The 12356-nt window shown below is 50.9% G+C and overlaps 2 protein-coding genes and 1 long non-coding RNA gene across 20 annotated transcripts in view; 2 read left to right on the top strand and 1 right to left on the bottom strand.

Moving 5' to 3' along the window:
- LOC112666362 (long-chain-fatty-acid--CoA ligase ACSBG2-like) overlaps positions 1–11189 on the top strand; it is a 39133-nt gene extending 27944 nt beyond the window's left edge. For 2 of the 11 annotated variants that reach the window (XM_025457177.3, XM_025457172.3), the window contains 9 exons: positions 155–331; positions 2536–2717; positions 2853–3086; positions 5346–5566; positions 7104–7243; positions 7395–7641; positions 8942–9050; positions 10668–10962; positions 11044–11189. In XM_025457177.3, coding sequence (XP_025312962.1) covers positions 155–331; positions 2536–2717; positions 2853–3086; positions 5346–5566; positions 7104–7243; positions 7395–7641; positions 8942–9015 — 1275 coding nt within the window. In that variant the 3' untranslated portion in view covers positions 9016–9050; positions 10668–10962; positions 11044–11189. Of the gene's footprint in view, positions 1–154; positions 332–2532; positions 2718–2852; positions 3087–3581; positions 4007–5345; positions 5567–7103; positions 7244–7394; positions 7642–8941; positions 9051–9227; positions 9324–10667; positions 10963–11043 lie in introns of those variants that run through there. The other 9 variants (XM_025457173.3, XM_025457178.3, XM_025457169.3 and 6 more) reach the window with 8 other exon arrangements.
- Positions 1–12356, top strand: part of LOC112666363 (long-chain-fatty-acid--CoA ligase ACSBG2-like) — a 151759-nt gene that overhangs the window by 105734 nt on the left and 33669 nt on the right. The gene's annotated exons all lie outside the window — the stretch shown is intronic.
- The window catches only part of LOC112666364 (uncharacterized), a 54607-nt gene that overhangs the window by 29617 nt on the left and 12634 nt on the right, over positions 1–12356 (bottom strand). For 3 of the 8 annotated variants that reach the window (XR_003140825.3, XR_004807364.2, XR_004807368.2), the window contains exons 1-4: positions 8654–11409; positions 8224–8346; positions 4049–4207; positions 2070–2346 (exon numbers count right to left, since the gene is read on the bottom strand). This is a non-coding gene — a long non-coding RNA (uncharacterized LOC112666364). Of the gene's footprint in view, positions 1–2069; positions 2347–4048; positions 4208–8223; positions 8347–8653; positions 11412–12356 lie in introns of those variants that run through there. The other 5 variants (XR_003140827.3, XR_003140826.3, XR_004807367.2 and 2 more) reach the window with 4 other exon arrangements.

Here is a 12356-nt window from a genome sequence, read left to right as displayed (position 1 = left end):
ACCCAGTCTGTTGGGACTTCGTGTGTGTAGAGCGTGACGGGGCAGGGCCCACACACAGGAGGGCGTGTTGCTAAGTGTTTACAGAACCGCATTCAGAAGGGCCCCCCCAGCGAGGACGGGGCCCCCTGGACCGTACGCCCGGCTTGTGTTCCAGATCACCTGGACGGCCGGGGCAGTGGCCAAGAACTGCAGCCTGTCTAATGCCGCAGAAAAGCAGGAGGTGGTGGTCAGCTACCTTCCTCTCAGCCACGTTGCAGCTCAGATGATGGATGTCTGGATACCTATGAAGATCGGGGCTTTCATCTACTTTGCTCAGCCAGATGCTCTCACGGTAAGGCTGAGGGCAGCCCCGGGGGTCAGTGGATGGTTTTGTCAAGCCCCCGATTCAGGGGTTCCTGCTCTATCCTCATCTTATGCTCCATTTAGGCGCAATGGAAACAGCTGACCTCGTTCTTTTAGTTTTTACCTTTACCCAAGCCAGGGCTGCCGCGTATGGTTGTACGGATTGTACACTGAACAACCCAAAACTACGATGTGACTAGTATTGAAAGCAGAATGGGTGTGTGTGTATGTAGTTTTGTTTTGTTTGTTTTTAAGTCAGCATTCCCAGCACCAAAAAGCTCCAAAACCCAAACCCATCTCAAAGCTCTTAACCACATCTACAAAGTCCCTTTTGCTATAAAAGAGAACATAGAGCAGCCTGGGTGGCTCAGCGGTTTGGCGCTGCCTTCAGCCCAGGGTATGATTCTGGGGATCCGGGATCAAGTCCCACGTCAGGTTCCCTGCATGGAACCTGCTTCTCCCTCTTCCTGTGTCTCTGCCTCTCTCTCTGTCTTTCTCTGTCTCTCTCATGAATAAATAAAATCTTAAAAAAAAATAAAAGAGAACATATTCACAGGTTCTAGGGGGCTCTGGGGTGACATCTTTGGGGAACATCAAGCAGGTGGTCTTAGGGCCTTTGTAATTCCTTCTGGAAGATTCGTCCTCCAGTTCTTAGCACGGTAGACTCGTCATTTTTTTCCACTTTGGTATCTCCTTGGCCCCTCTGCCCGCCCCCCTGACCCCCCACCCCAGGGCTCGGTGTCTGAGATGTTGCAGCCACCCAATAAATACTTTCTTCTCCGGCTGATTGCGTCAGGTGCACTCACACCCCTCTGGGACCTGAGAAGCACCCCAACGTCCTTATCAACTCCAAATACCGTCAACAGTTTCCAAACAACCGACCCAACACCGGGCGGGTGATAAGGGGATCTGAACGTTCTAAGAAATTGCCACGGGGTTTCCAAAGTGGCTGCCCCGTTTCGTGCCCACCACCCTGCTCCCCAGGAGCGCACGAGAGGCAGGGCTTGTCCCCACCCTCACTGCCACGGGGCTGCCGCTCACAGGCACTGCTGCTGTGTCCTAGTGGGTGGGAAGCAGGACCCCCTAATGACACGGTGGCGGGCGCCTCCTCGTGCGCATGGTGGCCGGCTGTACACCTTCTTAGGGAACCGTCTGTGTGAATCTTTTGCTCATTTTTAAAATTTGGCTATCTTCCTATGGTTGGGCTTGACCAAATATTGGTTTGCAAAAACCCTGCCCCGGTGGCGTGTCTTTTCATCTTTACGTCTAATGAAGTCACTTCTCTTTTCTTTCATGAGTGTGGTGCCACCTGCAAGAGACCCTTGTCTGCCCCGGGGCCGCAGAGCCTCTGCTTTAAGCTCTCCTGCTGGGGTCGGTGCTCCGGTCTGAGCTCACTCTTGTGTGTGGTGAGGAGACAGTAAACGGAGCTCTTGCTTTTACTTTTCAGGACGGGACTAGCCTTCCTTGCACTGAGTCCTACTGGCACTTTCCCGGACTGTGAATTGCTCCAAAATGTAAAGCCTCATGTTTGGATTTTCTGTTCTGTCCCATTGAACTGGACGTCCACCCTTACACCAAAACCGCATTGACCAGACTTTTCTGGCTTTCTGGCAAGGCTGACCACCTTGACCTGGTTTGCCTGGGACATTCCCAACTTTATGACCTAAAATCCCACATTCCGGGAACCCTTTCGGTTCTGAGCAAACCAGGACAGCCGATCATCCTACCTTATGATAAATTCCAAAGTTGGGTAGAAGTTCTTCCCATTTGGTTCTTCTTTTCCAAAGTCGCTTTGGTCATTCTAGGTCCTCTGTATTTCCGTATAAATGTTGAGACGGGGCCTGTCAATCTGTGTAGAAAAGCCTGCCTGGATTCTGAGAGGGACTGTACCGAGCCCACAGACAGATTTGGAAACAAATCTTAAATCCTTTTTAACAGTTACGCAACACTCCGCCGCATCCTGGGGTCAGGTTTTGTTGCCAATCTGTGCTCTCCACCAAATCCCTAGAGAGAGAGAAATGCGATGGGTCACAGCCAGCCAGTGGGTTGGCTCCCCTGGGTGGGGCGCTCACCCCGGTCCAATCAGCCGAGAAAAGCTTCTCCTAGGCCGAGCTGGATGGCTGGTGGGGGAAGATGGACATCTGGGTTCCAGGCAAGGTGCAGGTGTGGCTAACCCAGCTCGGTCCCTAGCAGGGCACCCTGATCAACACTCTGCTGGAAGTAAAGCCTACAGCCTTCCTGGGGGTGCCCCGAATTTGGGAGAAGATGCAGGAGAAGATAAAAGAAAGTGGTGCCAAATGCTCAAGCTTGAGGAAGAAGGTGTTTTCATGGGGAAGAATTATTGGCTTAAAGGTCAATACAAAAAGGATGTTTGGGTAGGTGGAGGGTCCAGCAGTGGCTGGGCAGGGAGAGGGCCACGGGTAAGGGGGCTCAGCCTTCTCCAGGAGGTGGTGCCCATCAAGCCCCATTCGGCTCCAGGGCTGAGCTGCCCTTCTCGTTCTTATTCACAGGGTCCACGACACTACCATGAGCTACCGCGTGGCAAAGGCCCTCGTGTTCAGCAAAGTCAGGAACGCCCTTGGCCTTGATCAATGCCAAATTCCTATCAGCGGGGCTGCACCCCTCAACCCAGAGACCTCTGAGTTCTTCCTAAGCCTGGACATACCTATAGGCGAGATGTACGGGATGAGCGAAAGCACAGGACCCCACACCACATCCAGCCGCAATAACTACAAGATTCACAGGTACTCTGTCCTCCAGCAGCACTGGGTATGGGGGTTATAGGTGGGAGGGTGGGCGAGCCACTGGGCTAAGGTGAACCCTGACCTGAATCTCCAGAGTGACTCCTGTTCTCCAGCCTCCAAGCCCTGAATCTTCACAACCAGGGAAGCGCCCCCATTTGTCAAATAGCCCACAGACAAGAAGGGCCCTTAGAATGTTCCATGGTCTCCCCCATGGTCACTTGTGGGTTTTGTCTCCAGATAGCCCCCTCCCCAGGCTCCCCCACTCCGGGTTCACCTCTTGAGACCCCGGACCCTTCATCTCCACCATGCTCCATCCCAAACACATCCATGGGCCCTTTCTGGCTTTCTCTCAAGCTCAGCTGGCCCCGGGCTGCAGGAGTGAACCCAATGACACTGACACAGGAAGAACACCAAGACAGTTCTGCTCTTTGGGTCCCACAGCCACAGAATCTCCCACCATCTCTCCCTGACCCCCTCTCTGCTGTCACATTGCAGGTCCAGCTTTCCTGAGGGCTTGCTCAGGTTCCAACTGCCTTTGAACTTCGCAAAAAACTGTCCAATCTTCCCAATACGGCAGAACCATCTCCTGCCTTTGACTTTACCTTGGGAGTGGTGGGGGGGAGCTTTGCACCTCAAACCTCAACATCCCCCCTTTCCACTCCATCATCCCATCCAAGGTCTATTTTTTCCATAACCCAAATGCCCACTGCAGTTTTTCCAAAACCAAAGAGTGGGCCTTCCCTAAAGAGCAGTGACCTTGCCCCAACCCTGGGTGAAAGGTACTAGTTTCAGCCTCTACCTTTCAATAGTGTTTTTCAATGAGGACTACGTGCCCATGTCCAAAAACTCAGGAGGCAACACAGTGAAAAGCTCCCTCCCTCCCACCTCAAATCTCCTGTGGGTCTGCTGAGGCCACCATAACAAGGTTCCACAAAACTTAAACCACAAGAGCTTTTTCTTACAATTCTGGAGAACACAGGTCCGAGATCAAGTGTGGGCAGGCTGGTTCATGTCCGTCCCGGGCCCTTCCCTGCCGTCTGGTGGTTGCTGGCCATCCCTGGAGCTCCCGGCCTTGTAGATGTGTCCCCCGGATCTCCGCCTTCATCTTCTCGTGGTTCACCCTGTGTGCGTGTCTGAATTAAAAACCTCCCCTTCTTATAAGGACACCAGGCAGGCTGGATTTGGGGCCACCCTACTCCAGTATGATCTTAACTTAATTTAACTCATCACATCTGCAATGACCCGGTTTCCAGATCTGGTCATATTCTGAGGTACTGGGGGTTAGCCCTGCAACACATGACGGGAGGGAGGGGTGCGCTTCAATCCCTGACATCCTCCCGGAGGCAAAACCACCACACCACTGCCTTCAAGCTAACCTGGCACAAGCAGTGCCTGGACACACATAATTTTGTTCCCCAAAAAAGCATTTTCTATGTTAAGCTGAACACAGAATCCATCCTCTCTGAACTATGACTTGCCATCTGGAGCTTGGGAACCAAACGAAGTCAGATAACCTGGTGTCCTTCGTTATCTGGGTTCGTGACACAGAACTGCAGAGTATTCTGCTGGGTGCCTGCACCAGCCTTTACTTAACTGGTCCTTGTACTGGTGGGTACTTTTGACTTTTTCCCCATCATGTGTGGCCACAAACAATGCTGATGCAAGCGCTTTGCATACACATCATCTATGGTGCCAAACCAGTTGGAAAAAAAAAAAGAAAGAAAGAAAGAAAGAAAGAAAGAAAGAAAGAAAGAAAGAAAGAAAGAAAGAAAGAAAGAAAGAAAGAAAGAAAGAAAAGGTAAAGGTACCTCGGGGGCACCTGGCTCAGTTGGTTAAGCATCTGCCTTTGGCTCAGGTCGTGATCCCAGAGTCCTGGGATCCAGTCCCGCATCCGGCTCCCTGCTCAGCGAGGAGTCTGTTTCTCTCTCCCTCTGCCCCTTCCTCCTCTCCTGCCCTCTCTCTCTCACACAAATAAATAAAATCTTTTTAAAAATAAGGTACCTCAATGCAACTTTCACGTACATTCCTTTTGTTACGAGTGAAGTTGAAAAAAAAAATCTTTGCATACATTTCAAATCCATCTGTATTTCCTTTTCTTCGAAATATCTGTATGCTTCCTCATGCCCACCGGAGCCTGGAGAGGGTGAGAGCAGCAGATCCCAGCAGGGAGCCCAGGCTGCACACCCAGGCTGACCTGGGGGGGTGACCTTGTCTCCCTGAGCCCTGGTCTCCCCCACCCCCACCAACTCCCTTCCCCAGCAGCTGTGGCAAAATCATGTCTGGGTGTAAGAACATGCTGTACCAGCAGAGCAAGGATGGCACAGGGGAGATCTGCATCTGGGGTCGGCACGTCTTCATGGGCTATCTGGAGATGGAAGATGCGACCATGGAGGCCATTGATGAGGAAGGCTGGCTACACACCGGGGACCTGGGCCGTGTAGACAGTCATGGTTTCCTCTACATCACCGGCCGCATCAAAGGTACTGGGGCTGGCTCTTCTGGGGCTTCCTGTGGGCAGGCCCACCCTGAACTTCAAACCCCTTTCTTTCCCCGTGACTCAGGGAGAATAATAATCTGCAGGATTCAGTGAGGTGCCATAGAACAGGGATAAGCCAGCTCTTCCTGCTGAGGGCCTGACAGTAAATATTTTTTGGATCTGCGGGACACAGAGTTCACGTCACAGCTGCTCAGCTCAGCCGCGGGGGCACAAACGCAGCCACAGACAACCAGCAGACACACGGACGTGGCCACGTGCCAATACTAATGTCATCTGACTCTCATGTGTCACAAATCTTATTATTCTTTGCATTTCCTTCCAACCATGTAAAAATATAAAAACCGTTTTTAGCCCGTGGCCACACAAACACATGGACGATTGGATCTGACTCACAGGCTGTAGTTTGTCAACCTCTGATGCACACAGAGCGTTTGGCAGTGAGCCTGGCGTAGGCAGTAACTATGCGGTAAGCGGGTTAGGTTAGCACCATTCCCACGACAAGCAACAGAATAAGTTTGAGCGAAAAGGAAAAACTATTGGCTCAAAATGGAGAAGTCTAAAAAGTCCCACTTCAGGCTTGGCTGGATCCAGGTGCCAGAATAACATCAAAGGAATTGCTTTATCTTTCTCTTCCTGAGCCGTCCTTGGTGTTGGGGCCACTCTTGGAGAGGCTTTTCCCACTGGGTGACGAGACGACTGCCAACAGTCGAGGCTCGTCTGAAGCACCAATGGGCAGCAAAAGTTTTAGGTCTGGCCTCTCACTGGATCCCATTTAAAAATGAACCGCTGCAGAGAGTAGAGTATGCTGACAGGTCGGACCTGGTCACATGCTCATCCCCGTAGCCCTGGCCCAAACCACAAGCGGTTCAAGATGGGTAAGAGTTCCCTGAAGAAAAAGTGGGTTGGATACCTGAGTCAGTGGCAGACACCACCCCCGGGTGTCCAGCGCAAACATATGATTACCACCGCCTTGACCGCAGTACGGATGGCTGAAAGATCCTGGGGTGAGAACAGAGAGTCTGGGTGGGTGGGACGGGAGGCAGCCAGCATCCTTAGATGAGAGAGCAGGTGGAACATATCTGGGACAGGAGGAGGAGCTCTTGGAGAATTTGAGAGGCTGGGGGAACAGCTGACACAATTCACTGGAAGGTTCTTCAGGGGTTGCCAAGTGGCAGACAAATCAGGAGACAAGAGACGGGGCATGGCCAGAGGCGCTGCACTGTCTTCCAACCAAGACTTCTGAAGGACTTGGGACAGTGCTGTCCAAGTGAAGTGCACAGGACTGGGACATTGGATGGGAATTCCAAGGAAACAAGGGAGGAGAGGCAGAGTGACACTGGGTCTGTGGCTTGGAGAAAGGCATGATGGGAGTCCCGGCCATGGGCAGGGGTGGTCCTCTGCTTCTGGGGTTTTCTAAGTGAGCGGTCATCTGTGCCAGCTTTTGTCCCCGCTCATCCTCGAGGAGGTGAGGCTTTCGTCCCGTCCCTGCTGAAGCCTCACTGAGCCACGCTTTGTTCCAGAAATCCTCATCACGGCTGGCGGTGAGAACGTGGCCCCTGTTCCCATTGAGAACATGGTTAAAGAGAAGATCCCCATAATCAGTAATGCCATCTTAGTGGGAGATAAGGCAAAGTTTCTGAGCATCCTGCTGACGCTGAAGGTAACATTGGGTCTGCCGTCCTGCGGGGGTCTCCACCCCAGGGTCCAGAGGGCGCACCCCCCGTGGCCCGGGACCCACTTCCTGGTCCTCAGGTGTGGCCAGGGAGTGAGTGTGGTCACTGGGTGTGGTGACAAGGGTGTCCTGGGGGCAGTGTGAGGTCGATAGGAGGAATGGAGAGCCACTGGACAAGCTAAGCTTGGAGGCCATTCAGTTCTGCCGGAAACTGGGGAGCCATGTGTCCACCGTCTCTGAGATTTTGGAGCTGCAGGACCCCCTGGTCTACAAGGCCATCCAGCAAGGCATAGATGCTGTGAATCAGGAAGCCATTTCCAATGCACAGAGGATCCAGAAGTGGGTCATCCTGGAGAAGGACTTTTCTGTCCACAATGGAGAGCTGGGTGAGCAGCCCGGAGAGCAGGTGGCCTGGTCCCCTGCTCATGTCCAGGGCTACATGGGCTCCGGGGAGATGTGCCCTTTTTTGGGGGTCTGAGGGTCCACTTCCAGCTCACAGCTCTCCCCCAAACATGTCCCTTCTCCTCCTCCCCACCCCCACACCACGCATGTGCCCACGCACGCACATGCACACATGCGCACATGTCCTTCCTCCCCAGGGCAGCACACCCTCTGCTCTAGGAATAAAAGCCAAACTCCTCATTCTGACTCTGCATGATCTTTCTCCTGCTGACCTCTCCTTTTCAGCTTCCCTGCTGTTCCCACAACTCTTCAAGCACAGTTCCACCTCAGGGCCTTTGCACCTACAGCTCCCTTGACCTGGAATGCCCTCCCCCCTCACTTCTTTGGCTCCTCCTCATTGTCTAGGTCTCACCCTACAGGTCACTTCCTAGAGTGGCCTTTTTCTGACCATCCTGGCTAACGGGACTCACCACCGCCCTTAATAGGCGGCCCTGTCGCTCACCATCATACCCCCTATACTGCTGCCGTCTTGCCCCCGTAACACAACATAGTCTGAAATTACCTACCCTACGTATTAGCTGATCTTTGTCCGTCTGCCCCATGAAGGGAGGGCTCACTCCCGGGTGGGTGGGGGCCCTGCTTTCCATCGATGTCCCTTCTGGGGCTTGTTCTCAGCACTCAGCTGTAGTCTGATGGCATGGATTACAGAGTTAGAGTGAACGGCAAACACACAATCTCCAACAACTTGGGTTCAAGTCCTGCCCCCTCCAAGTGACTTGGCCCTCTGATCCTTAGTTCTTTCAACCACAAGTTGAAAATGCAGTCCTGAGGTGGGGGGTTGCTCAGGACCCAGCTGGGGAAGCCTGAACGCTGTGGTGACCCAGAGCCCATGAGTCTGGGGGCTCTGGATCAGGGCCTGAATTCAAGTCTTGCCCCTGCCATGCACATGCTGGGTCACTTCAGAGCAACTGGCCCTCTCTGAGCCCATTTCCTCACCTGTAAAATTGGGGTGGCATGCCTTCTCCGCTGGGGGCATTGTCCACACGAGGCACGGAGTTCAGAATGCTGTCTGCCTGGCAGCTCACACAGTCCTCCCCACAGCCCAGGGCGAGGGCAGGACGGTCATCCCCATGCCGATGGTGACGGCGGTGCGCCCACGAAGTCGATGGCAGAGCCAGCCCCAGCCAGCCAGGGTCCCGGTCACGGGACCCAGTTGGCCACACACGGGACATGCGAACTTTTATTTTATCCCCACATCTGAACTGGTCTCTCCTTTCTCGATAGGTCCAACGACCAAGATTAGGAGACATTTTGTAACCCAGAAATACAGAAAGCAAATTGAAAGCTTTTACCGCTGACTTCTCTGGTGGAGCTGCTCTTGGCGGTCCCAACGGTGAGACTGGCTTTGCTGGGCTGTGCCTTGCACAAGTCCAACAGACGTGGTCTCTCCTCTGTGGCAGGCGGGTCTGTGAGCAGAGCTGGAGAGGCCACGCAGGAATGTACATTTGCTTGCCAGGGATTCTAGGTCATGCTTTCTCTACCAGAGAAATGCCCAAATGTTATTTTGTAGCTTATCTGGAGCAGGCCTTTGATCAGAAACCTTGGTGGGATTAAGTGCCACTTGCCAGGAAACCAGGGAACGAGGCGTGGTGGCCCATCACAGAGGGTAAGGGATAGGGATTTGAACAACTCTTACCCACCCACCCCCGTTCCTCTCCTTTCCCCGAGTCTCATCCATCAGAGGCCCCCAAACACCAGGGGTCACTCACTGATAGAATCCAGCTAGACGCAAGAGTAGGAGGACAGTAGAACAAATTCTCAGTTGTCCCAAAGGCCACTTGTAATCTTTTCATGGTCAAATCATGGTCTTCTGATGCCCACAGCCAACTCGCCCACATTAGCTTGCTAGGGCTGCAGCTACCAAAGTACCACGGACTTGGTGGGTTGCACCACAGGAATTTATTTTCTGGAAGTCCAAGAGCAAGGTACTGGCTGGTTGGGTTCTACTGAGGCCTCTCTCCCTGGCTCATAGATGTGGTGCTTGGGTCGGCATTTCCTTTTGTTACAAGGACACGTCGTACTGGATCAGGGCCCACCCTAATGGCTTCTTTTCAACTCAATCACCTCTTTGGAGACTCTATCCCCAAATGAAGTCACATTCTGAGGTCTTGGGGGTTAGGGCTTCCACATATGAATCTTAAGCAGACTCCCTGCTGAGCACAGAGCCCACTGTGGCGCTTGATCTCATGACCTTGAGAGGGGAGCATGATTCAGTCCAGCATGCCACCATGTCCACTTTCTATGTTGTTGTCTGGCTTAACTCCTCCACACCTTCACTGGCCAAAGTCTCCTGAGTAAGCCCAGCAGTAACACACATCACGTTCACCATTCTGAATCTTTTGAGAGACTTAAAATTGCACTTTGCGGTTGGGTAAAAGACCATCTGACATTGATGTGGGGGTGGGAGACGGACCCTCTATACCTGGGCCGACCAAAATGGCAGCAGCGGTAAGTATAAAACATATACTGGGTTGTAAAGACTGGGTATAAAACAGAATATCAAATATCTTGTTCATATTTTGAAATATTGATTAAATGTGGAAATAACACTATCTTAGACATACTGGCTTTAAAAATGTATTACTTAAGTTAGTTTCACCTATTTTTTTGTATGTGGCTATCAAAAATTTTTTAAAGATTTTGTTTTAGAGAGAGAGCATGTACGAGCAGGGGGAGGGGCAGAGGGAGACGGAGAGAGAGAATCTTAAGCAGACTCCCCGCTGAGCACAGAGCCCACAGTGGGGCTTGATCTTATGACCCTGAGAGCATGACCTCAACTGAAATTAAGAAGTGGATGCTTAACCAACTGAGCCTCAGCTACCAGAAAAATTTTACATAGGTGGCCCACGTGGTATTTCTCGTAGATAGTGGTGCTCTAAAGTTCATCAGAGAGGGGTTCAATTGTTTTTCTAATTGGATCCACTCATTCAGGAATATTTTCATCTTACAGTAACTGTGGGATCTCAGAGAGTGAACACACATATTTCAAGGCTCTCCAGGTGATAACCTTTCTCCGCTCTCCAGCCTCCAAAAGAATGACCTCACTGTGACACATGATTTGCCTGTATAGGGACTTTCACTCCTGTTTTTAAGAAGCTAGATTCCCTACAGATCAATCTCTTGATTATTTACCTGTTAAAGAGATTCCCCCACTGGGACCTGGCAAGCCTTTTGAAACAACAGGATCATCACAGATCTCTGAATTCCTATGAACCTTCAAGGCATGATCCCAAAAAAGCTTACAGGTAGGTCTATAAAGAACTGCTTGTTTTAGAAGAAAGATCTCATCTCATGGGTTCCAATTAGATTTTTTTTTTCCTCCCCAGAGGACTGGCTGAGACATGAGAAAGAAAAGCCTTCACAAATTTGAAGAAGTGAGTCCTCAAACCAACGCATCTTCCTAGAAGCAATGGAAACCCTTCCAACAAGTTCTGATAATAAAGTACTTCAGCATCCCATGTCCTGATCTTCAGCCCCAGATTCAAACATTTTGTCCTTTGTTGAGAAGTTCAGACTCTGAAATCAGTTCTGGGTTCAAATTCTGACTAGCTATGGGAGTTCAACCTTCTGCATCTGGAGTGGATGGGAATCTGTAAAAACAAACCCCCATCTCAAGGTGAAGGTATGCACTGAGAAGCCGTTGATACAGGTAAACTGTTATCATCAAAGCACCCATCAGTCTTGGTTAACGGCTCTTATTTTATTTAAGATTTTATTTATTTATTTGAGAGAGACAGATAGCAAAAGACAGAGCATGAGTAGGGGGAAAGGGAGAAGCAGGCTCCCCACTGAGCAGAGAGCCCGATCTGGGACTCAATCCCAGGACCCTGGGACCATTACCTGAGCCAAAAGCACACGCTCCACTGACTGAGCCACCCAGGTGCCCAACAGCTATAGTTCTTGATGAAACATGAGTTTCGCTATTGTCATAAGGCCCAAAATAACAGCAACTTAAAGAAGACAGAAGTTCATTCCTCTTTCATCCAAAAGTCCATGTATAGGAGCACTGGGGTGGCTCTGTGGTTGAGTGTCTGCCTTTATCTCAGGTCATGATCCTGGGGTCCTGGGATCGAGTCCCGTGTCAGAATCCCCACAGGGAGCCGGCTTCTCCCTCTGCCTGTGTCTCTACCTCTCTCTGTCTATCTCTAATGAATAAAGTCATGTGGACTTTAAAAAACAAAAAAGTCCACAAATAGGCAGACCAAAGCCGAGACAGCAAATCCACAGTGTCGGTCCCTGAAAGATCAGTAGAAAGGATGCCTCCCAGGCCAGAGGAGGACAGCCTATTAGAACAGGAGGAAGAAAATCTCCAGTCTTTTAAGGTTCTAGATACCCAGATGCAGCCTAGGGCCCCTTTTCTTTTTAAAATGTAAAATTATAAATAGATCAGAAATGTATGAAGATATTCTCCTTACCAAAAAAAAAAAAAAAAAAAAAAAACCACAAACGCAATGCCTATAGGCTAATGTTATTTTTGATGGCTTTCCTCATCTACCTGGTAACTTTTTAGTTTTATTTTTTCATATGTAAGTACAGCCTATCCTTTTTTTTCAGATTCTGTATTTTAAGTTTGCCTGCTCACTAAAATTTATTTGTTAATCCCCAAATCAATGCTGCCAGCACTTTTGTGGCCATCTGT

Source organism: Canis lupus, chromosome 20 (assembly GCF_003254725.2).
Source record: "Canis lupus dingo isolate Sandy chromosome 20, ASM325472v2, whole genome shotgun sequence".
Taxonomy (NCBI): Eukaryota; Metazoa; Chordata; class Mammalia; order Carnivora; family Canidae; genus Canis; species Canis lupus.
The sequence above is the reverse complement of the archived record's forward strand: the minus strand, read 5'-3'. Positions and strand labels throughout refer to the sequence as shown.